Source organism: Ursus maritimus, unplaced genomic scaffold, assembly GCF_017311325.1.
Source record: "Ursus maritimus isolate PB19 unplaced genomic scaffold, ASM1731132v1 scaffold_22, whole genome shotgun sequence".
In the NCBI taxonomy this organism is placed as follows: Eukaryota; Metazoa; Chordata; class Mammalia; order Carnivora; family Ursidae; genus Ursus; species Ursus maritimus.
In genome coordinates this window covers 39,359,195-39,383,815 of record NW_024424675.1, presented here as the reverse complement: position 1 = coordinate 39,383,815, position 24,621 = coordinate 39,359,195, and the positions used below count along the sequence as shown (strand labels likewise).

Below are 24,621 nucleotides of genomic sequence, written 5' to 3'. Positions count from 1 at the left end.
AGTGGGTAAGATACTGCATGGACGTCATTCTAAAGAAGGACGTTGCAGGTGAAGGAATGCTTCCCTACACGGCCAGCGAATCAGAAAGCCACCTCTGTGCAACTGTGGGAGCGAGTCAGGCAGGTTGTAATATCTTTAGTATTAACACCAACACACCATGCACACACACCATTTTTTTGTGCACACACAGCACACAGATACTCCTATGGTTTTGAATGAGTCTTAAATACTCCAACTTGTTTCTCTGAAATGCTATTTCAAGAGCACAGCATCATGGTGTTTATATAAGAATGGAGCTCTGGTTTCATATAATGATAGCTCTGTGATGTGGTACTTCAGGGGCCCAAATCCGAAATATTTATTTTGTACAAATGCAGAGGGATGAGAAAAGAGCTATTCTATCTATGTATTTAACAGATTTGTTAAGTGTCTTTCGTGTAGGTTTTTCCAAATGATCAGTTTACCTTTGCTTCCTTAGAACAGACATGTACGTTTCAGATTTTGTCTAAGGCTTTCTTTTTCTCCCATCTTTCTATTTACGTATCGCAATGTTCTGGCAGTGATACTAATTTTTTTCAAAGAATGATTACAAACCTAACAGGTGGAAAATTGGTCTTTATTGTAGCACAAATAAACATTACCTATTTGTCCTCTTCACCATGGTTTGGACCTACCACTATGGGATTGGAAACATTTCTCTTCTCTCTGGGTATTCTGTATATATCCACCTTTTTTATCCCCCCAAGGACCAGAAAAGTATAATAGCAAGTTACATAAGATATAAAATGTTATATAGCAAATAAATAGAACGTTGCCAAGCCCCAAGCTCACTTACAGATTCAATAGATGAATTGTGGCTTTTCTTTCACTGGTGTGAGCTGAACAAATCATGCTTGGAAAGCAAGAGATGAATCGGCTAGTAACACATTTTAATTATCATGATAAGAACATGCAAACAAAACAACAGTCTTCATTTGGGCCCACGGAGCCATTATAGGATGGGACCCCCCTTCATCGGAAGCTCTTAGATCTTCTCAGCGAGGGGACAGTCCCAGATTTTCGCCCTTTATTTCATCCTGACCATCCTCACACTTGGCAAATCTCCCCACCTGACCGCGAGGTGAGCCCAAAGCCGCACACCACGTAAGTACCTCTCCTCCTCCTGGAGCTCAGCTAGTACTCAGACCCTTGTGGCTTGGTCTCAAAGTCTCCTATCGAGAAGCAAATGCTCTGACACTAGGGGGTGGTGAGGGCTTGTAAGTTATTACTGACCGTTGATACTCCTATTGTGAAGTAACCGAAAGAATGACTCAGTCACCTAGCGTGGCATAAGCTGGACTCGCACGTGCTGAAGCTTTAAGTCAGGTCAGGTCTCCGTCGGGGGTGGGGCCCGAGGGGGAGGACAACCTGAGTGCGTGTGGAGGTCTCTAGCGTGGAGCGGGTATCATGCTGAAGAGGAGAGAGAAGGAAGCAGACAAAATACAAAAAAAAAAAAAAAAAAAAAGGGAGATGAAAGCATCGTGTGAAGATTCAGCCTGGAAACCATTTGAAAGCGGCCGGTGTGGCAAAGTCTGCCAAGGTATTTGACCTTGGTCTCTGTCCTCTTTCCTGGAGGTGACATAGAGAGTCTGGGCACCGGTGACTATACAAGGCACAGCACTTCTATGCTATGTGATACAAATGGTCTCGAAGCCGTGGGACCGACCCCACGTGCATCGGCGATGGGTGCTCAGAAAGTCATCTGTTTCTTTAGGTAAATTAAACTCTCAAGGGCATGCAGTGTGTCTGTCTTGGTTAAAGGTGGATGCTGACATTAGTCTATCCTAAAGCAAACCAGAAGACGGGAGAAGACAATAAGCTCCCTCTCTCTTCACCTCAATGTTCTGCAGAGAATATTCTCCTGCCCTGTGACTACAGGGCAGCTGTTTTTTCCTAGCAAACCTAAAGGAGGCAAGACACAGGGGGACGGGAGGGGAAGGGAGCGATCGCCCCGAAAGGAAGCTGCAGAAAGCATTAATTACAAGTAATAACAATAATAAAGTTCACGAGCTGATGCCGAATTCTCTGCATAGTGGCTGCCCCAGAAACTCTACAAGGTTCGCTCTGCTGCTCGCCCCTCCCTCACTTTCTAAGTCACTAGCATCGCTCTGGGAAGGTGAGGGGGTGAAACGGGACAGTGACGGAAGTCCGTACGTATTAGTACGTATTAATTAAAATGAGGGGTAGCCTTGACTGGACCTTCAGAGTTGGGCCCTGGGTCAGGAAGGGGGTCACGTATCACGAAGCGGTAATCTGTGAACTCCATCTCTCTGAACCCATGTCATTCTAGTCACCCACTCTAACCGGGAGACACGGAGCTGGGTAGGACTTATCACGTTCTAGTCTCTCATAGAAATAAGTCCTAGTCCAGCAGGCTACTGTCCTCTTGGTACCGAGAGACACGAGCTGCCTCTAAACGGACCCATCTCCCAGCAAGAAGCTCCTCACAAGCTACTGTCCCATCACCTGCGAGCAAACCCATACCTGGAGAGCTATTCTTCATCCACGTCTGTTACAAACTGTGAATGGTGCTCGGGTGACTTGCTGTGCGTTTTGCTTAGGTGGAGTTTTACTGCATGTTTGCTCACAAATGTCCGACAGCACAACTTACACTTGAATTTAGAGTCTGTGTCCTCTTCGCCAGCTAGTGTTTCCGGAGACCTCTGTGCCGACGACACCCGGGAGATCTCTTGTTCCACCTTGCTTTGCTGTTCCACGGCCATGCGGGTCATGTCCTTCATTTGGAAACCTAGGTGCGACTCTAAGTGACTGATGTAGGTAGAAGGGGTTCTAAACTGGGAGGCACAGTCACTGCAATAAAAGATAGGGTGTCCTTTGTCCATGTTTTTCAGAAACTTCGTCCCGCCCGTTTTCCGAAGTTGGTACTTGACGTTTGCCAGCCAGTGGCTGATGGTGGTCATCGAGAGCCCCGTGAACTTGGAGATCTGCATTCGCTCTTGAGGGCCCAGGTCGGACAGCAGGTACTTGCCCTCGGATGTCTGGAAGAGGCTCGAGGCGAACTGCGCCTGCAGGATCAGGAGATGCTGAGGGTTCCAGTTGGACTGCCTGCCTTTCCTTTTATGCAAAGTCGAGACCTCGCTGGAGACGTCCTCGAAGCGCCTGACATCCATTTCCAGCTTCACGGGGGGGCCCCGCGAGGAAGCGGCGGGCTTCGGGGTGGTGGCTTTGGGGAGGACCTTGACCATGTCGGCGATGTCAGACAGAGCGTGCTTCTGAGGTGGGGACGTGCAGGATTGTGCTTGCGAGGACTCGGCTTTCTTGCTTTTGGACTTGGTCAGGTCGATGGGCTGATCGTTGCTCTCGAACAGGTAGCGCCTGGACACGCTGGCCGGCCGCGTGGGGGCAGGACTCAAGCCCGGCTTGTCCATGACGCCGAGATTCGACTTGTGGAACATCGAAATTGTGCTTGAGCTCGGGCTGGAGCAGGAAGGGGAGCGCAGGGGTTCGGTGGCCTTGCCCAAGTGATTGTTGAGGACGGACTGCAGGGCGCTGAGCGGGTTGACGCACGGCAGGGCCGGCGCCCGCGTGGGGAAGGCGCACCCGTTGCTGAGAGAGGCCGCGGGCTCCAGGGGCGGCCGTCTCTCGGGCTCACCGCCCTCCTCCACCAGCCTGGCCTCCTCCTTCAGGAGGCAAGGCTCGGCCTTCTTGGATTCTGAAGGGGTTTCGCTTTTGGAGAAAGCGTCCCCCTCACTGTGGCCAAAAGGCGATGCCTCCTCCTGGGGGCTTTCTTTCCCGCACTCCTTCGCCGCCTCCTCTTTGTCGTCGGGCTCCTTCTTCACCTGGGTGTAGGGGGCCAGGTTGGTGGGCACGGAGACGAGCGGCATCACTTTCCACTTTGGTGCAATTGGCCTTAGCTTGTTGGTGAGGTTAGGTCGAATCTGCAGGACCTGGGATCCCATGGGCAGAGCGGGCTTGGTGCCCTCCGACAGCTGGTAGGCTGCGTGGATGCTGGGGTACGCACTCCAGCTGGGAGCCCCGTTCTGGGCTTTGTTGATGGCTGTGGTGACGGTGTTTTCCAACGACTTCAAAATGTCCCCTCCGCCCTTGGCGCCGTCCTCCAAATCCTCCTCCCTCAGGTACTGATACTTCATGGTGGGGTCTAAAGGCTTTTGCAGAGGGTCTTCGTACTCCTCCCGTTTCATGACCTTCTCCTCCTTGTTGACCTCCTCCGGTTTTTCCTTCTTGCCCTCTTTCTTCAGCTCGGTTGTGGAGGCCGCCCCATCTGCAGCCGTGTTACCCGATGGCTTGGGAGCCAGTGAGTCACTGCTCGGGGCGTCGGACAGCGACTGCATCTTCTCCACGGCCAGTGGGTCCAGCACCAGCTGCTTGCCCTTCTTGGAGGCCGAGCTGGTGACCTTGAGGAAGTGGCCCGTGACCATCATGTGGGTGGTGAGCTGCTGCAGTGTGTCGTGTGAGCTGCCGCACTCCATGCACTTGAGAATCTGGGACTTGCAGGCCTCGAACTGCCAGGTGTAGCTGGCGCCGTTCTGGTAGCCGTAGCGGTTGTTGGACGACAGCTGCAGGCCGGCGGGCTTCTGGGAGGAAAACGGATCTGCCAACGAGCCCGTGGTCGAATCGGGGGAACACGGTCGATTGACGTCGAAGACGCGTTTCTTGGCCGGGGTGACCATTTTCGAGGAAATGGTGGGGACTGGCTCCTTCAAAGGCACTTTTTGGTAATGTTTTGTTTTTATCATGTGGACGCTCAGATCTTGGAGGGAATCGAAGGAGTCACCGCAAAACATGCACTTGAGAACCTTCTGAGCGTCCTCCTTGTCCATGTCCTGGAAAGCCCTCTTCCGGGGCTTCGAGTAGCTGGCGGGGCGCAGCTTGTCCTTCTTGCGGTTGTCATCTTGGTAGTGGCCCGTTTCGTTCATGTGCACGGTCAGCTCCACCAGGGTGTCGTAGGCGGCGCTGCACTGGCGGCAGCGGAACCTGCTGGCCCCGGTGAACACGGTCCCGCCCATCTTGCTGCTCTGCCGGTAGAGCTGCACCGAGCTGAACAGGCTGGGCTTCCCCACCGGTCGGGAAGGCAGGTGCTGCTGGAGGCTTTTGGACAGCGCGTCTTGGTGCCAATCGAAGTCGCTCTTGTTGCTGCCATTGCGGGTGTCACAATTCCGCCGCTCGCCGCTGGACAGCTTGAAGCCCAGGCCCAGGCCCGACCAGTAGGAATCCGACAGGATGTTGGCGTAGACGGCGGTCATTTTGTCCATGCAGTTGTGGCTTTCGTTGGGCAGCTTGGGGTGCGCGCCGGCTTTCCGGTCCGGGGCATCCCGACCGCAGACGCTCTTGGCGTCTGACACCTGATCGCTCGCATCGCTCAGCAGAGACTCATTCTCCGCGTCCTGATTGGACAAGTGGCTTCCGGGAGAGTTCTGGTAGCTGAAGCAGCCCTTCTGCTCTGGGCCCGTTTCTAGCTCCTCGTCTGTCCCGGGGTCATTGCTGCCCTGAAGCTGAGCTCCCGAACCACTGTCCTCCTCTTCCTCCTCTTCTTCTTTTATCTCCTCCTCTTCCTTCAGCTGTTCCTCCTGGGCGTAGCCTGCGACAGGAGAAGAAGAGATGAGATAAGATGACAGGTGACACTTGCCGTCCCAATTTCCCCGCTTAGACTAAGTGCTTCCGATGCGGAGTGTGGAATAGTAACCGAATTTATGCTTTTACGAACTGCAGGCAATGGACACGGGAAAAAGCCAAATGCTGTCTTTTGTGCTATCTCATGCTCTTTTTTTTTAATTGTCAGGAGTCACAAATCTTTATAAACGTCTAGGATCCCAAGTTACTAATTCTCACGTTTAAGGAGTATCACTTCAATACTCTGATAGTGAGACAGTCGCTAAATTCATAGGTAGGACTTTCAAGAAAGCTGGATGGAAATTCAAATCCTACAAAGACAGACCTCTCCAGAGAAGGACGTTGGCTCATAAGAAAACTAGACTTGACCCTTGGCATCTCTGTGGTAAGGTTTCCCAAGACACTGGGATATCCTGGCATACGATTATCTTAATAAATCATTTTTGAGTGCTCACGGGTAATTTAGATGCATGGCCATTATAGGTTTGATAGCCGGTGTCTTTTTGTTATAACATTTTTATTTGTAGAGAGTCGCACAGCAGGAAGAGAGATTATGGAGTATCGAATAAAATCTTCCATTGATAGCTGAAAAATTATGTAAGCTCGGCAAACATAATGATTTTAAAATAATAGCAAATGGTGTTGGAATGGGAGATTTGGGGTATATCTTATTATTCTCAAACAGGTTTATGAAGACCTTTTCAGACAAGGCTGAAAATGCCCTCTCGATCTTGTGCCTGTAATTTCAAATGCTTTGTGATTTGTGGGTACCCGTCAGGAGATGCCAATTATACGTTTGATTTGTAGATGCAAAATGCTATTGGAGATGCATGCTTTCCCTTCTCTGAGAGGATTTAGGACCAGTAATTGCATAGGGAAAATGAAGGCAGAAGAGAGCGGGTGCAAAGGGAATTAATGGGCAAATATCCATCAACAGAGATGGGGAAAGCGACTATTGATGCCCGTGTGTTCATTTCCTTCACCTGGCCTTCTCAGAGCCACGTGGATAAAATGTAACTAAAGTACCAAAGCAAAGGAGAGTCCGTCTTGGATTTGCAAGGCTTGCATGAGCTCAGTGCAATGCTTCCTTTCCTTGTGAGCCTCTCTCTCCCCTCTTAATGCAGGTGGGCCCTTGGGAGAAACCCTAAGGTGGAGCACGGGTGTTTCCATTCACCAGCAAGAAAGCTTGGAAAAGAGAGCTCAGGCATGGAGGTCCGCCCTGCGAGGCAGGCAGAGGGAGTTAGAAGAGGGGGGTTTTGTTGGGAAGAAGGCAGCTCCGGCCAGGAACTCCAAAGGTTCCTGCTGCGGCTGCTGAAGATGGCCATTTCTTAAGCAGAAACTATCTCCTAGGAGCTCTGCTGACCACCGCAAATGCCTTCTTTCATTTTGTCTGGTTATCCGCACCAAGTAGGAACTATGATAAAACTGAGGCTCTAAGGCTAAGACATTTGCCCAAGGCCACAGAGCTAGGGCTGCGGAGTCACAACGTGTCTCTGGTCTGTTTGATGAGAGCATCCATGGTCCTCACCACCCACTCCCCTCTCTGGGACCAACCTCACCAATAAGAAAACTTCGCGGAGACCCAAAAGTTGAAGTTCATTGAAACGTCACTCAATAGATAATCACTTCGGAGGGGAGCATTATGGGAATGCTGGAGACAAGAGTCCATGATTTCAAAGTCATGATACATGGCACCTAGGTGGCTTAGTTGGTTAAGCATCTGACTCTTGGTTTCGGCTCAGGTCATGATCTCAGGGTCGTGAGATGGAGCCCTGTGGTAGGCTCCAAGCTCAGTGGGGAGTCTGCTTGAGGTTATCTCTCTCCCTCCCCCCCGTGTGCTCTCTCTCTCTCTCTCAAATAAATAAATAATTTTTTTTTAAAAGGCACGATACCATAAAACAAGACAAAATGTTAGCGCTAGCTTGGTGGTTGTACTCGTTATTGTATCGTTACTGGTGTTGTCTTTTTGCTTTCCTAACAAGCTGACAAGTGGATTTTTCATTAAACTGGTGTTGCTGGTCTCCAGTTCCATAAACTGATTTGAAGAAACAAAAGCTTCTCAGTCTAGTTGAACAACCATTAATCAGTGGTCACTTCTTGCAAGAAAAACCCCATTTAAAATAACTGGATGACTAAATTAGACCACCCCCCTCATCCTCATTGCATTTTCTTTTTCCAGGACTAATTTGTATGTTTGCAAATTAGTTTTTGGTATGTTAGTCATATCATTAAGCTCAAGGAGAAAGGCTGTTATAAAATTAATAAATGAGTTGTTACAGAGCCAAGCAAAATACTCCAAAGAGTCAAGCAAATTTTATCAATCAAACAGGGTCACTTTTGAGAATTAAAAGGGCTTTATTGCTCAAAAACAGGGACAACACTCATTAGCCAAGGCTGTTCCAGGCCAACCAAGACATACAGTTACCACATCCATGAGCAATACGATCCCAGCAACATAGCACCACACACACACACAGACACACACACAGACACACACACCCCTACACATCCAGAGCCAGTGAAAAAAATCCAGGAGGGAATCAGAGGTCTTTCCATCACCACAACGGGTTAAGAGCACGGTCGGGTTTTACATGTCTCAGGATTTGTGGTGCCTAGCACAGGGTCTGACATCTGGTTGGAAGCAATTCATGTTATCGTGTGTGTGTGTGTGTGTGTGTGGTATAAAATATGCATGCATGTGTGTATGCACACGGGTGCACGAGTGTGTGCACCCCCCCCCATAATCTGCCTAGCCAATATAGTCATTTTCACACAAGGAGAAAAGAGGTGTTTTTTGTTTTTTTTTTTTTTTTTTTTTTTTCCCTGCTGACATTTGGAAGCCGAGCTTTCCGGACCAGCTCAGCTCCACAATCTACTTTGTCCTTCTAAATGGATTCCCCAGAAGAAAAGTCAGAGACAGCAAACGCCTCCCCCACAATACAGATAAAATTTTCTGCTTAATTAGGCATTGACATGTTTACTATAACCTTTACAGAAGAGTAACTCATGCTGAGAGACCCTTTTTGTCTGTTTTCTTCCGCAGAACAGACTACATCTCAAGCACCCGATAAGGTAACGCATTGAAAAGCTTCATAAAAAAGAGTGCCAAAGCATCCGTCAAAGTGAGTGTATTTTAACGATGGCTGAGGGTTCCAAGGAGTTTTTAAAAAACACATTTTAATATTATACATTTAAAACCGTTCCCTTGACTTAAGTGATTTTGTTTGCCACCGGCAGCTGACGCGAGAGGAAAGACAGCCAGAATGTGGGTGATCGGGGTGCGTAATGAGTATCTGTCTCTCTCTCTACCGATGATTTGTTTAATAAGATTGCATCATGTGTAAATCTTGGTAAAGTGGATGAGTGGCAAGTTTAGTCTTATGAATACTTATTTAACGAAAGAAAACGACCACAATTGTGCCAAGGCACAACCGAAGGAACTGTTCTCTGGAGAACCTCCTTGTGGATCTCAGGTTCAAGATCAAACGCCGAGGCGGCACACATCTCCCTTCCCAACCTTAATGTCTAATCTCGTCCCTTGCCGCTGCCGGATTCTGGCCACACGAAGCTCGCGCATCCCCAGGACGGCTGTTCCTAAGTGAACCCTCTCTGGGCTCAAGTGATCGACTCGAGGGACCTTTTCCCTTGCACCCCACGGCCACCGCGCTGACTGTGCTGCCATTAGTGTTCACTAGGGTGAGGAAGGGGCCTTCCTGCTTCTATTTCCTCCAGGTTGTTTTTCAGAGAATGGCTAGAATATTCTTTCTTGAAAGAATAAGGTATTGGGTGGTGACATGGCTCTGTTTTAATTCCTGCAGTGTCTTTATGTTGCACTGAAAGTGAGAACCAAACCCTTAGCATGGTCTACAGAGCTTGCAGGACTTGGCCTTTTCCTCCCTGTTCGATTACTTCCATGCCCTCGCCCTGCTCTCCACGCCTGAGGCATGACAGCCTACTGGCTCCTTCCTGAACCTGCCAATCCCTGCCCTAACGTGGTTCTTTGCGGCTGCACACCTCTCTGCTTGGAAAGTTCTTCCTTCGGACCTTCACATGATGATTCCTTTGCATTCTTCAGGTCTGTGCTCACAGGGCCCTTTTGGAGAAGCCTGTCCTGACCAGTCTCCCCTTCTCTGCATTACTCCAGAGTGCATGCACCTACTTACTGAGATCCCCGTAGCACCTACCCGACTCTGAAATCATCTTGTTTTCCCACTGATTGATTGTCTCCTCCCACTAAATGCAAAGATGAAATGTTTGCCCCCACGAAGATGGAGACCTTGCTTCTCCCAGCGCTCAGGCTGCACCCTGGCACAGAACAGTGTCCACAAATTATCTGAGCGGATGAATGAATAGATCATACAATGCAAAGGGATTATTCCAGTTGCGACCTCCGCCTCCATTTCTCGACAGTGCAATTGGCCCCTGTGATGGGCAACGCTCCCTCCCCTCCCCTGCAATATAGATCAGGTGTGAATTACAACCATCCTGACCGGCTCTTCTCAATGATAAAACCAGAACATCCCCATAAATCATCTTTTCAGACCAACACAGCCACCAACGTTCCTGTTGCCAGAAATCCCTGAGCTGTGAATTTAAACTTTTAAGTAGGAAGACTGAAAATAAGCATCAAGACTGCAAAGCATCAGAAAATGCACTCTTAACGTGAGCCCACTTGGATTCAAAAAAGACTCACACGTGGGAACTTGGAACGTATGGACTAATTTTGTCACAAATATAGTACATTAGCTGTTCCACGATACGGGTTCCACGAGTATTAGGGTGGTCTTCTCCTGAATTCTTGACTTTACAAAGAGATGTCACTGGAGGAATATATTTTACATGCTGCGAACTTTCTACCCTATTCATGTATGGCTAAAATTCAGAAGTAAACCCTAAAATATTAGAAATTTCCTCTTCTATCAAAGGTTAAAAAAAAACCAACAAAAGAAAAACAATTTTAAGTTACCACTTCAATTGTTCCAAGAATGTCTCTTCAGAATGACTTAAATGAAATTGTGCAAAATAATTCATGGGTTGCATGATGTTAGATAACAGATTTTTTGCTAGGCACACATTTTTACAGTTGCCTTGAAAATCCACCATCAAGTGTTTACCGTAAAAACACTGACAGTTTTTAAAGTAGAGGTGGGACAGTTATAACCCGAGAAGAATATAAAATTCAAGAAGGCTGATTTTCAAAAACTAAACCAGAACTCAACCAAGACCTCATTTGAAAACATATCCAGGGGTGACAGGATCATTTTCACCAATCTACCCCACTAAATGACAGTTTAAAATCACATGAAGATTCCAGAGCGCGCAGGGCAGACGTCAAGGAAGGGATCGTAAGAATTTCTCGCCACGTACCCAGTAGGTATGCTACGTGATGACACAGAGGAAGGCCTCCTTGTCATGAATCTCTAGTGTTTTGGTGACTGTGGTCTACAAATCCATTAATATGTATATTATTATTGGCACTAATTGGCACTCTTGTTGGCAGGCTGAGTAAAGAGATAAGAGGATTTAGTTCAAGGAGACGGAGCGACTTCCCATGGTGGCCAGGCCCGGAGCGAGGGCCCTGTGGAGCGCCGTGCTGGGGGACCTGAAGCTCTTGCTTTAGCAGGTGGTGGGCCGGAGGGCCGTGGGGATCCCTGACACCATTCAGGTGCACAGACCTCACTCTCTGAGAATCTGGGTACCCCGAGCCCAGGCTCCATCTCCCTGCAGACTGGGGAAAAATCATCTAAGCTCACACACCTTTCTAAACAGGACAATTTTCAACGGGAAAAGTAAAATTCACAGCTTATGGATTTTTATTCCTGCCGCACCGCACACAACTCAGTCCCCTAAGGGTGACTTGTACACACAGGTCCAGAGAGAAAGGCCTGTTCCCTCTATCTGAAGGTCGGCACCGAACAAAGAGACATCCTTATTTAAAGAATGTTGGAGAGGGGCTGGGTGCAGCGGTGGGGGCGGGGGTGGGGGCCTCTCCTGAGCCTGTAAGTGCTCTCTAGAGATGGACCACGAGCTTTCTGAAGGTCATCAAGGACAACGCATGGCTTTTATTATTTCCTATAGACCATCTGGTCAATGGGAACATTTTACTTGTACAACGGGGTGCATCGCAGGTGGGGGCTACGTGAAGCAGAAACCGTCCATTTAGTTAACGTCCTCTTGTGGTGGGCACTTTCCTGAGCCCCCTTCAGAGCACTTTGCACCATAAAGCTGTTTTCTAATCATTCTCTGTGTCTTCCTTCACCTCTTGGTCCCCAGCAGAAAAAAGGACGAAGCGTGTTTACGTCAAGGGAAGTGGACACTGTCATCCCTTGTGGTTCGTCTGTTTATTCATTTAATCAAGAAATATTTATTCTGCAGCGACCACAGACGAGATGCTTGAGTCAAGTTTCACTGGAACGCCCGTCACAGCGGTTCTCCAAAGGCCGAGGAGAAGGAGAGGGATGAGTTATGGAGAGAAATCAGACGCCGCGGGGTTGGGGAGAGCGAGGTCGTGGAAAGGTCAGGCATGGCTGGAGGTGGCCAGGTAACTGAAGTGGGCCAAGGAGGCCAGATGGAAGAAAAAGAATCCTCCATTGCAAAGGTGAGTGGTGCTGGCACTCATCGAGGTAGAGACGCAGAGGAGCTGCGGGCAGTGGAAAATTTCCATCCCAGTGAAAGGGTGCGGGACTAGCCATGGGGGTCTTAGGGCTGCCACTTATTGTGTTTGGCCAAGGCTTGCAGATGAAACCAAATACGTCTGGGACCCATCCGTTTGCACCCTCTGAACCCAGGCAACCAGGGGAGGTCAAGACTGTGAAGATCGAGCACGCTCTCCTGGTGCTTTTATATACCAGCTCTTTGACCTTGATTCGTTATCAAGTGGAATCGGGGTGACCGTCCTAAGCCTGCCCTCCTCACAGGGCTCTGTCGGGACACAGAAAGTGGATGGTAAACCCTCGCGGTGCCAAGGTTGGTCCTTGGAGTGGCAGCAGCGTCACCTGGGAACGTGTTAGAAATGCAGACTCTCGACCGCAGCCCGGGCCGACCTGGGAGGAAGCATTTCACAAGATCCCTAGGGGATTCCTCCGTGCAAGCAAGTTTGAGAAGCCCTGCCGTGAGCTGCAAAACTGTTAATTAGTAGCAAGATAGTTAGCAATCAGCTTCTCTCTGCCTGTGTTCCTATGCTAGGTGGGTACCAGCTTTGTGAAAAGACAAGGCATCTTTGGGAGGGCCAGCCCCTTTCCTCTCCAAGGGCCAAAAGATGAAATGCCTGGGGCTTAGATCCCTGCTCCCAGTTTACACTGGGAAGCATGGAGCAAGAAGAAAATGAAAGTCACTGATTCAAGGACTGACCAGTTAATGAAGAAATAGGATGGCCCGTGGGCCATGGCATCAGGCAGGTCTCCATTCAAATCTGCCACTTACTGCTTCATGCGATCTTGGGAAAGTTGCCTAAACTGTCTAAGGCTCAGCTTCCTCATCTATGAAATGGGAATAATTGCAGTATCAACTTCATAGGAAAGAGAGGAGTATCAAATACAATGAAGTATGTAAACCATCATGGCTGTAGGACAACCTCCCAACTTCCCAGGCCTGTCCTAGGCGTTTTATAAACACCGCACATCCTGACCTCCCACCTGAACCCCCAGACAGCTGACATCAGTTGACTTTGGCATCTTTTTATCCCTAAGTCCTATTCTAAGCCAACAGCTTTTGGATGATATTTGCATTAGATGTGAACCAGCTTTGTATGTGTCATGCATAAGAAAAGAGCTTCCTCCAGCTTGGGGTTTGTTACTTAACATTAAATCATTCTTACAAGGAGCCACTGGTATGTGTGCTGGGAAATTCTGCAGGAGTGGTGTGCAAACATCGAATAGCAAGTTATTACGTCATTACCCATAATGATCTTGTCTGCGGTCCTCAAGAAATAAAGCAACCCACCATCTGAGGGGAAAGGTCTATGTTGGAGGCCTTGGGCTTTGCACTGAGAGAAATGACTAATGCTCAAAGCAGAAGGTCTAGAAAAACGCTCTGCATTTAGCTACCTCCAATATCAGGCCAGAGTATAGTCTCACTGGGAAATGTCCTGGTGACAATTTTAAAAAGCAGAAGGAGAAAATATTCGTGGAGGAGGGTTCGAAAGGGGCTAGTTCATCAGCTTTCCGGTGGTTCCTGTTTAGAAGTCATTATGCTTATATTATCTTCACGCCAAGAGAGTCATAAATCAGGAGCAGGGGATAAAACAAAAAGAAACGAAATAGGGACAAAGAAACTACACAATAGGACTGAGGCTTTCCTAGGAAATAAAGATTTTTAGGCTTTGACTTTTTAAGCGGTAGCAACCGTTTTCAGCAAAATGTGCATCCTGATTTTCTACACATTTCCCTCACATAGGGAGATAGAAACACACTCACGTATATAGTTCTTTCCAAGACTGGAGTTTGGAGGGCTTCTCCCCACCCCCAAGAAAAGGGACAGTGAATCATTGTCCAGAAAGACCTTTAGAAAGTTTATGAAGCTGAGGCACCTTCTGTATTTTTTCAGACATATATTCCCATCTTACTTGAAATAACATCAGCTCAGCCGTCCCATGGAGTAAGAAGGCGATTTTGTTCCCTTCTAGCCTGGCCTGAAGTCAAATGTCTTTTCATTCTTTCTTTTCTTTTTCTTTTTTCTTTTTCTTTCTTTCTTTCTTTCTTTCTTTTTTTTTTTTTTGGCAAATGCTGCTTCTTTCTCTGAAATATATCATGCAGATAATGGATAATGACCACTTCTCATTGCCTTTTCTCGAAGACGTCTAACTGCATTAGCCAAGAAATTTTAACTTGCTTCTTTTGCTAAGTTCATGGCTGTGACCACTTCCCATTAAGAAAGAGAGAGAGAGAAAGAAAGAGAGACAGAGAAAGAAAAGCTCACTGTTCCCTCAGAGAAGCTAAATTGGCACTGACAGAAAGCGATCTGGCCTTTGCTTTCCCGGTGAAGAGTCTTTGCTGTCTCTAGAATCACAGAAGTCTGAGGTGGAAAGACCTTCCATATCTTATGGCCAATCATGCTTTAGCCAGGGAAGGATTTCCTTGCCCTGGTGTTTTCCAGTTCTACAATTAATGGCTTAAACATTGGACCTTCCCACTCTTCTTTGTGTCGTCTTCCCCACCAATGGTCATGATCGTTACGACCAGTCTGGCTATGAGAATCGCCATTCTTTGCCACCCTTCCCCCTAGGAGTTGAGCCAGGTCTCCACCATGATACAATTGGATCAAATCTAAGGACTGGGGAGAGCTTTTAGTTCAAGCTTTCATGATGTGCTTTCATCATTTTATTCGCACTTTAGTCAAGTAACCGCTCAACATATATTTGAACGTCTTCAGTAATAGACAACTCCCAGCTTTGAGGTAGCTTATTCTCTATTAAAAAAGAAATACTAATAGCTAACATCTATTGAGAGCAAATGTACAAGTAAGAGCCACTGGGTTAATTTTTTATAGTGTTACGTTATTTGATCCCCACAACACTATATGTCTTTCCAATTCCGTCTTAACAGATGAGGACATTGAATTGCCGAGAATGTTAATTACATCTCCAGAGTCACAGAGCTGAATTGGGACTTGAATTTGGATCTGTCGAGCTCTACAATCGATGCTGGATTCTTCTTTTTCCCCTCACTGTCTCTATCTAATTTGTCAGCCAGGCATGTCAATTCTATTTCCAGAATAAATCTAAACTCTGCACGCTGTCATCGACCTCCACGCCACTGCCTCGGTTCAGGCTGCCATTAGTTCTTCTTGGTAGATGTGGCAGTCTCCTCAATGGATGGCCAGTCTTGCTGTCCTACAGCCCATCAACCTGTGTGGCAGCGACCGGGACCTGCTAACTGGAGACCCAGCTTCTTCTGCGTAACCCCTCTAAAGAGCTCTCCTTGGCTCTTGGGTTCACGCTCCCTAATGCAGCCTGCAGGCTCTGACCTGTCCTCTTTCCATTTCACATCCCCTCCTATCCATGTTCCCTTGCTGACATCTAAAGCCAAACTTCTCCCACCTATTCCCGAACTCACCAAATTCTTTGCTCCTCTAAGACCTTTGGAATTCTGCTTCTCGTACAAGGAAGGTCTCCCCCTTTTCTCATGTCTAATTCTTTCTCAGTCTTTTGGTGTCAGCTCCAAGGCCTGTCTTCAGAGGTGTAATCCCTGATCACTGTAACCACCACTCAGTCCCTCCAAATTCCCAATGGCCAAAGTTGTTTTCTATCTCAGCCCCTCACTTTTTCTTGTACAGTTTTTATCTCAACTTGCAACTATTTTATTCTCCTATTCACTTGGTTGTTTGACTTCCCAATGGGACTGTAAGTCTCCCAAGGACAGGTGGAGCCTATCTTGTTCACCACTGTTTTCCATTGCTATCCATGGCCCAACTTGTTCAAACATTTGTTGAATATAGGAAGAAACGAATGAATGGCTGGGTTGAGAAATGAATGAGTGAGCAATTGTGTCAGGAAAGGACAGTTTTCTCTAGCTGACAAACTTAGATTTTACTCATTGGTTCTAACCCACTTTCAAGCCATAGAGAACAACAAAAAGACATTTTAACAGGATATCCCTTTGGATGATTGAGGTCCCACACAGGGTGGGCTGGTCCTCCTGGGAGGCAGAGGAAGTCAGGGACAGATGGGGGTGTGGATTCAGGGGCACTGAAAAGACCTTTTCCTCCTCAACTCTGAAACCTTTCACACTCTACTTCTTGCCTCAAACCCTACAATTAGACTCTTGTTGATCAGGCATGAGGCACACCAAGAACTGATCCCCTATAAAAATATAAAGACTCTTATCTCACCTTGGCACTTCAGGGTGAATGAGTTTATCAGATCATTTCCTGGGGGCTGGTTTCTGTAGAAGAACATGTGGCCCCAAGAGCCAACCGACTCATTATCAGACTCTAACTCAGGGGTTCTCAACCTAGGGCATGTTTGTCCCCAAAGGGACGTTTGGCTATGTCTCGAGACATCTTTGGTTGTTACAACTGGAGAAGAGGTTCTACTGACAACTAGTGAATAGAGAGGCCAGGGGACACTGTTAAACACCCTACAAGACACACGACAGTCCCCTAGAACAAAGAAGTATTTAGTCCCAAAAGTCAATAGTTGAAAATGCTGCAAAGTCAAGGTCAGCTGCAGCTTCAGAAACTGGTGATGAGGAAAGGGGATACTCGTCCTGTGTCCAGTTGTCAGTGAAACAAGGGGCTGCCTGGAGGAGAACGCTCAGTGCCATTAAGAAGAATCAGAAAGCAAAGTGGGGGCATCCCCTTCACAGCTATTACGACATGGAATTGAAGAGCACAATGTCTACAGCAAGGCTGCCCGGGTTCAAATCCTGCCTTTGCCCCATCTGACATTGTCGTCTTGAGCAAACTAACCACCTCTGTGGGTCTCACCCTCTTCATCTATAAATTGGAGGCAATAATAGTACCTGCCTCAAAGATGACTATGAGATTTGAGATAATTGGAAAGAATTCAGAATGCCCGGTACTAGTAAGTACTCCATATATGCCCCCTTTCATTATTACAAGAACAAAGACCTAGCCACAAAGAGCAACACTATGGGGCTGGATTTCTCAGGATTTTAGTATTTATTCTTTCAAGTGTTGGCTGAAAAAAAAAAACCCATCATGTTCTTAGCATTATTTTCAATCAATTCCTTCTGGATTCATTTAAATCCCCTTATCAGATTGAGTATTTTTATACTACAAGAAACAAACAAACAAACAAGTTAATGATGAAAGGGATTAGCATTTCTAAATAACTCTGGTAACTCCGTCAAATAAATCCTGACCTATTTCAGTTCTTAATGAACTAGGTTAGCTTTTAAATGAGGCAACTTATATAAAACAGCAAGTCTGATCTGGGGCCAAATCCCCACTGGACAGTTGGATGGAGCAGTTCTTGGAAATGACCCAAATTCTGGAAGATACAGAGGTCTGCGATCTTCCTGAATCGACAGTTTGAGTAATCTAATAGAAAATTCTCTCGGGTTTTCTGACCCTTCGATTTTAGGTGAGGGTTGGTTTAAGATGGCCTTTTCAAGACTTGTCACCTTTCCTCACTCTGCCTATAAAAGAGATAGGTAAATAGGACAAGTCTTGAGGTTACTATGACAGCACACCCTAAGTAATACCAAATTAGCCATTGTCCCAGGAGAGGGCAGTGAGAGAGGTCACTATCTGGTGAGCTAATATCCTCCAATGGTGGGCACGGAGAGACGGCTCATAATACAGCCACTATCTTGTCTTTGGTATTCGTTCTGGCCCTTTTCTCTGTTTCATGTATTTTCCTCTACTTAGTAAATCTTCTGACGTTGCTTCTCAGCCGGCTCCTGAACCACTCTCATGAAAGTGGAATTCTCCTAAAAAATAATAGTATCTGTATTTTTTTTTCCCGTAACAACAACAAAAAAGGCAGTGTTCAGCTAATTGGTTAGTGCGCTTTTAGGGGTCAAAGGTAGTTTTTCTTTTCCTGGAGAAATTACAAGAAAAAGAATCAGAACTTTCTGAGCTGGAGAAGGATGGTGAAGCACGGGCTGGACCACTGGACAAGCGTCTTGTTGGCAGTCTCTAACACCTTTCAATGACTCTTGGGAGATAACAGGCAAACTAGCAGGTACACCTTAGAGTTTCAAAGAGGACACTGGTGGTCTTTCCAGATGTTGTCAATTTTTTGTTACGTGTAGACGTTGCAAAATGAATTTTGCTAATTCTTGGGCAATGCTGAAAAATCATCTGCGTTCCCAGATACATTATAGTAAACAACGTGGTTGCTCCCCAATCTATTACGTGGGGGTGAGATTGGCGCCACCCAGGTCTGGGTGGGTGTAACCTAATCCCATTGCAATAGCGGCTCATTTAGGTGTTTTCAGCCTAACCTAAGCCAGCTGGGGATCAACACTCCCAGTCTGACTTAATGGTTAAGAAAGTAAAGGTCTCTCCCTTTCCTTCTTCCCATTCTTATACATGAATATATAATCGTATAAACTGTAGTAGCAATTTCACTACCTTGAGGGAAGTTAGCCTAAGGACTAAGCTAACACGCCAGAGCCTAGAGCCAAAAAATTACAGCAAATTGGAGCTAGAACCTTGATCAGACTCCACCAGAAAACTTGTTGAAACTTCATGAGCAAATAATCCTCTTTACTGCTTAAGATAGTTTGGGGGGAGTTGCTTGCCACTAAGAGCTTCCTGATAAAGCTCTTAATCTGTGTACTTTTCATAGTTTTCCGGTAGCTATTACTTTATAAATTAGATACATTTTTATCAATACATGGACATTAGCCTTGCTATGTACTAAAATTGTTTTATTTGTTGGTACGTATATTGTTTTGCCCTCAACAATTAGGACCTTTTTTTTTTTTTTTTTTGGTTTGACAAAGTATAAGGTAATCCCCTTTTACTATTTGGTCCATTAATTATCCGTGATGATAAGAAGGTCAATACTCTAAAAGTTGGGATTTGTGTTCCTAGTCAAGCACCTAACCCATTATTAGTTACACAGTGACTGTTTTGAATTCTGAACCCACCTTTCATGTCTTCTCTGCCCTGAGCTCTTTATCCAAGCTCCCAGAGTACAATCTCCCTTTCTCTGTGTATCCTTAGGACTTTACCCACATCTCCTACTGGACAAATCAAATTGTGATTCTTGATCTCACCTCCAAGATGGTTAAACTCTTTAAAAGCAAGGAGGTTATTGGTGTTTATCCTCACATACTGGCCCTGGGAGTTTTAGGCACACAATAAGGACTCCACAAATGTTCTTCTCTTTCCTTGCCTATTTTGTCTTGACATTACATACGGTCTTGTACATAGTACTTCAGAATATTGCTTAAACAGAGTAGCAGAGACAATGTTTACCCAAGGAGGGTCCCAGCTCCCAAGTGCACACTGAATTAGAGACACACGTGGGCTCCCACCACTCTTCCTGGTGATACCTAACACATTCTTGATGACTCAGCTGGGGGTGATTTTGCCCCCTAGGGACATTTGGCAATGTCTGGAGGTATTTCGGTTGTCAAAACTGAGGAGGTGGAGTGGGTATGATGCTGGCATCTAGTGGGTGGAGGCCAGAGATACTGCTAAGCATCCTATAATACACAGAACAGCCCCCCCCCCAACAAAGAACGATCTGGCCCAAATGTCAGTACTGTCAAGACTGAGGGACTCTGCATTGGAAGTCTTTCTCTCCGATTTGAACACGAGCTCCATGAATTCATTCCTGCATCCCCAGTGACAGTCACAGTTCTTGAGGTGACTATTGTCTGCTTTTGCCAAAACACCCTCTACCCCCCACCGTGGGTCACTTTGGTGGGGGTGTTCTGCCCCCACCCATTGTCTCTCTGCTTTTGCAATTTGGGTGAGTTAATAACTGAAATCATCACCCCTTTTAATTGAAAACATCTGCCATGTTAAAATAGGTAATGCAACTGATTTTATTTTTTTAAGGCATAAGATAAACTGTGGGACTGCTGTAGTGATAACACTGTCGGAGCTGGGCTGTATAAATCTGCTCCCTTCCTGGGGTGCCTGGGTGGCTCAGTCAGTTAAGCATCTGCCATTGGCTCAGGTCATGATCCCCTGGTCCTGGAATTGAGCCCCGAGTCGGGCTCCCTGCTCAGCGAGGAGCCTGCTTCTCTCTCTCCCTCTGCCCTTCCCCTCGCTTGTGCAAGTGCTCTCTCTCTCTCAAATAAATAAATAAAATCTTAAAAAAAAATCAGCTCCCTTCCAGGCACATTGGGAAGGAGCCAGCAGGACATAGATTTTGGTCTTTGGGAGATTAATTTAATGGGACTCCCATGAATCTGGACTATTTTCCAGTAAGAACAATTCGGATTGTGCATGTGTTTAAATGTTTGGTATTTTATTTAAAGAGCAGGGAGGTAGAACAAAAACAAAAGAATTTTCTCTTTTCTTTCCATTTTATTATTTATTTTTAGTATGGGCACCCTATTGCAGCCTGGCCAATCAGACTGTTGCTCCATAGAACTCAAATTATTATTTCTTTAAATCCATTTATTGATTTATTTTAGAAAGAGAGCATGAGCGGAGGGAGGAACAGAGAGAGGGAGAGAAGCAAAATCCCCACTGAGGGTGGAGCCCGATGGGGGAGCTTAATCCCATGAGCCTGAGATCACGACCTGAGCCGAAATCAAGAGTTGGACGCTCAACCGACCGAGCTGCCCAGGCGCCCCTAGAATTCCAATTCCGAGCTCACGACTCAAGCACAGAAAATGGTTGGAGTGGATACACCTCGACAAGAACATCAGAGAGGGGTCATCCTTTGCTTCTGTGTCCTTGACCTTCGGGGCACACTGGCTTCTTCTCTTTCAGTGATCTGTTCCATGCTCCTTCCAACACACTGCTTGTCTTGACTCAAGTTAGCCAGAGATCATATTTGTGGCTCACGACGGAAGACACCACTGGCTAACACACGGTGCTCAATACACACTTTGAGTAAAAGGATGGATTTGTTCTAACTCTAACAAAATGACTTCTTTGCGTGTCAGAATAAAACGAGCTCACGTTCTTGGTGCCACTGCTTGGCATTCAGTAGAGGGTGGTCTAAATGGGCGGACCATAAACAATGCTAATAATAACACCTTATTTCTGGAAATCAGAAACTTCCCTCCAAAGCCAGACTCCCCTCCATCCGGATGTACATTTTTCCATAGAGTCTGGCTGTAGGTATGGGTCTGCCTTGAAAATGCTTTTTAGAAACATATCATCCCCCCATGACTTGAACGTACCCGCCTAGAGTATGTTTCCAGCACGCATAGCCTATTGTGTCAATAATCTGCATATTTAAGAGTCCCCACATGCTCATTGAGACGATAGATGGGGCTGGTACAGTCTACTGGGTCAAAAATCTGCTTTAAATAGTCTATATACACAGTCGGTTGAGTAAATAACAGCATTTTCAAAAAGCCCCTAAATATATAATAACATGATAAATCGCATCAGCTCTTAAAGATGCAGTCTCGCTACCGCTGATCAGGAAAATGATGTGCGCTTTAACAAGCCACTTACAAATGATCTCATCTTTTCCAGCCGTGGGAGCATTATCTTTTCCTCTGCTGTATTTTTCATATGTAGAGGAATGGAACCCAAACATGTGGGCACACACACACACACACACACACACACACACAGGCATATTTGTGGGCTCGATATGATCTTGCACAAATCAACTGGGTTTGAGCCAGTTGTCCAGATGTAGGGAGGCAAGGCCAGAGGGCAAGGTTCTTCTCACTTGGGTTGGAGGGTTCTCCCATCACTCGGCTGTGTGTGATTCAGAGTTAGGATGGGATCCACGCACACGAAACGAGTTCTGCTGCAATCAGCTAGAGGCATGCATTTGGGGACCTCCATCTGACCTTATTTTGCTGTGAAGACAACTTACTCCATACCGTTTCATGAGAACCCTGTTTGCTGAAGAACGGCTTCTTTCAGTACGATAGTCTAATGGCCTCCACTTAGGACGTGCCTTACAGTTATCTTACTTCAGCTTCCCAACGCTGCCGTGGTGGGGGTGATATTAGTAGTTTCATTTCTAAAGATGGAGGAATGTAAGCTCTGAGGAGTGGAACAACCCAGAGGTTGGGGGACTCGGGCTCTGGAGCGAGCTTACGAGGCTCCGGAGCCAATGTGCGCTCGTGGCCGTGCATTCAGTCCTCAGCTGTGCCCTGCTTTGCTCTGGTGTATGTGGGGCAGGTGTGTGTGTGTGTATCAGGGCAGACGTTGCATTTTGCAGAAGCCTGCATTAATATTATAGTGTTTGGGGGGGAAATCAGGTGAGGGCAGACCACTTCAAAACAGAGCAAGTAGGGTTCCAGAGCAGAACTCAGAGCAAACGCAATACAAATACTGGTCCCGTTAAAAACACTTGTTAAATTCATTAAAAATAAAGGAATGTGATAGCAAATGAAGGACTTTGCCTTGTAACTACAGAAGGGGTGACAGTTGGGCAGAAAGGACTCGGGGTGGGGGTGGAGAGATTGTGGGGTTATGGGTAGGTCAAATGAGAAAGGTCAGGGAGAGGTGACAATTCGACTTTCAAGGCTGACCATCTGAGCAGGAAGTCGATGGGCCGTCTATGAACTGACTGCCTCTTTTGTGGCTTCCTGCATTCAACTTTATATTTGGTTGCTGTTACTTAGCGGTGCTGAACAATATTGTGTCGGAAAAAAAATCACAGGTGAATCGATGTGATGTCCTCATTATATTCATGTCATTGACCAATTTGCCAATCAAGAATGAGTTAATCCGCTTTATAGAAATATGAGTTGCAACAGAACAGACATTATTTTATCTTTCATCCTTAAAGACCTTTCATGTTCAACTAACTCCATAGCTAAAATCCTGGGCGCCTTACCAATAAAACCTTAACGTTAAATTAATTACTCAAGCTAACCAACTTAAAATAAAGATGGTTAATCTGAATATCTTCCAGAGCACAGAATTAGCATCTCATGACATCTCTTGTTCTCGGGGAGGCATGCAGGGAGAGCTTCTCCTTTACTTCTTTGAGTGCTTTTTGTTTTGGAAATACTCCCGTGGGGCAGGCATTTTTTCTTCTATTATAGAGGTGAGGAACTTGAGGCTAACAGAAGCGATCCAGCTGGTTCTCCAGTAGAGTCTGGAAGAAGCAGGACAGAAACCAAGCATGTAGCCCCAAGGCCCATGTCATCCCACAGGGAGACAGAAGGAAGCACCATCCCAGGGACTGAAACTGAAGAATGGTCACCATCTCCTCTCCTCTCCTCTCATGCTACCTCGACTCCTCGAGGAATTGATTCCATCTCTGCCACCTACACTCACTTCTGGAAATTCTTAGCAATCGAGATGAAAGATACATCAGATTATGTCACTTCCATGTTAACCCCCCCCCCCCCCGGGAAATCTGTCTCACTCACAGCGAAAGCAGAGGCTCTCACCTTGGCCTCAGACGTGTGTGCATGTCAGCTCTCCCCTTCGACTCTACCCACCCGCCTCCCCTTCCTCTCTCCCTCTGTCTCCTGCTCCAGTCACACTGGCCTCTTTGCCTCAGGTTCTCAAGCAAACCAGGAACACTCCCATCTTCGGCTTTTGCATTGGCTGTTCCCTCCATGCTTTCCCTCCACCTTCTTTAAATCTTGGCTGACGTGTAATTTCCTAATGACTCTCCCTCTGATCACCCTGTTTAAAATTGCAGCTCGTATCCCGACTCTCTCAGGAGTGCCCATTGATTCCTTCATCCTGTTGTACTGTCTCTATTTCCGTAGCACGTGCGCCATATTTGAACTTAGCACCGAATGGACTTGTCCATGACGTCGATTGTTCATCGTGATCTTTCTTTGTTAGGCCGTGGCTCCGTAAGAGCAGGGACCTTTGTCTGGGTTGTCGGACGCTGCCACGTAAGCACCTAGAGCAGTGCGTGGCACATAGTAGGTGCTCAATAAATATTCACTAAATGGCTCCGTGGATATTTAAAGAACCTTGTGCGTTTTTAACTGTGTAAAGTGAATGAACGTTATCACTCGCCACGACCTTTCTGGATTACCATGGGTTTGCACTGACTTCCTATTCTCTGAAAAACAGTGGCTCCCGGGAAACTGGTCTTGCTTTGCAGCCTTCCCAGCATGCTAACCTTTTTAAAATGCAATCTGGTTCTATATGCAGGAGTAAATTCAGGAGCAGACACACAGAAATGCCTACCGTAAAGTTAGAGGTGCCTCTTAATCAGAAAAATACTTCAGGGGTCCATGCCTAATAGGTTTATAGCTGCACAGGCTCTGGGCTGCTAGTGACATGCAACCAGGGTTAGTGAATCTATTTCCTAAAGTTATTTAAGCCAGGCATTTAAAAACTTTTTAGTTGCTTGGAAGAAAATTCCAAAGCATATTCTTTTCTCGCACCTTTCTGTATCTCTGGTCCTGTGACACTGTGATCCCTGGTTTCAGGATGCAGGGATTCCTGGAT

General features: G+C 46.6%; 1 protein-coding gene across 3 annotated transcripts in view; it reads right to left on the bottom strand.

The window, feature by feature from the left end:
• Positions 1 to 24,621, bottom strand: part of TSHZ2 (teashirt zinc finger homeobox 2) — a 434,502-nt gene that overhangs the window by 174,311 nt on the left and 235,570 nt on the right. The window contains exon 2 of one of the 3 annotated variants that reach the window (XM_008697997.2): positions 2,524 to 5,599. In XM_008697997.2, coding sequence (XP_008696219.1) covers positions 2,532 to 5,599 — 3,068 coding nt within the window. In that variant the 3' untranslated portion in view covers positions 2,524 to 2,531. Of the gene's footprint in view, positions 1 to 597; positions 5,600 to 24,621 lie in introns of those variants that run through there. The other 2 variants (XM_008697998.2, XM_008697996.2) reach the window with 2 other exon arrangements.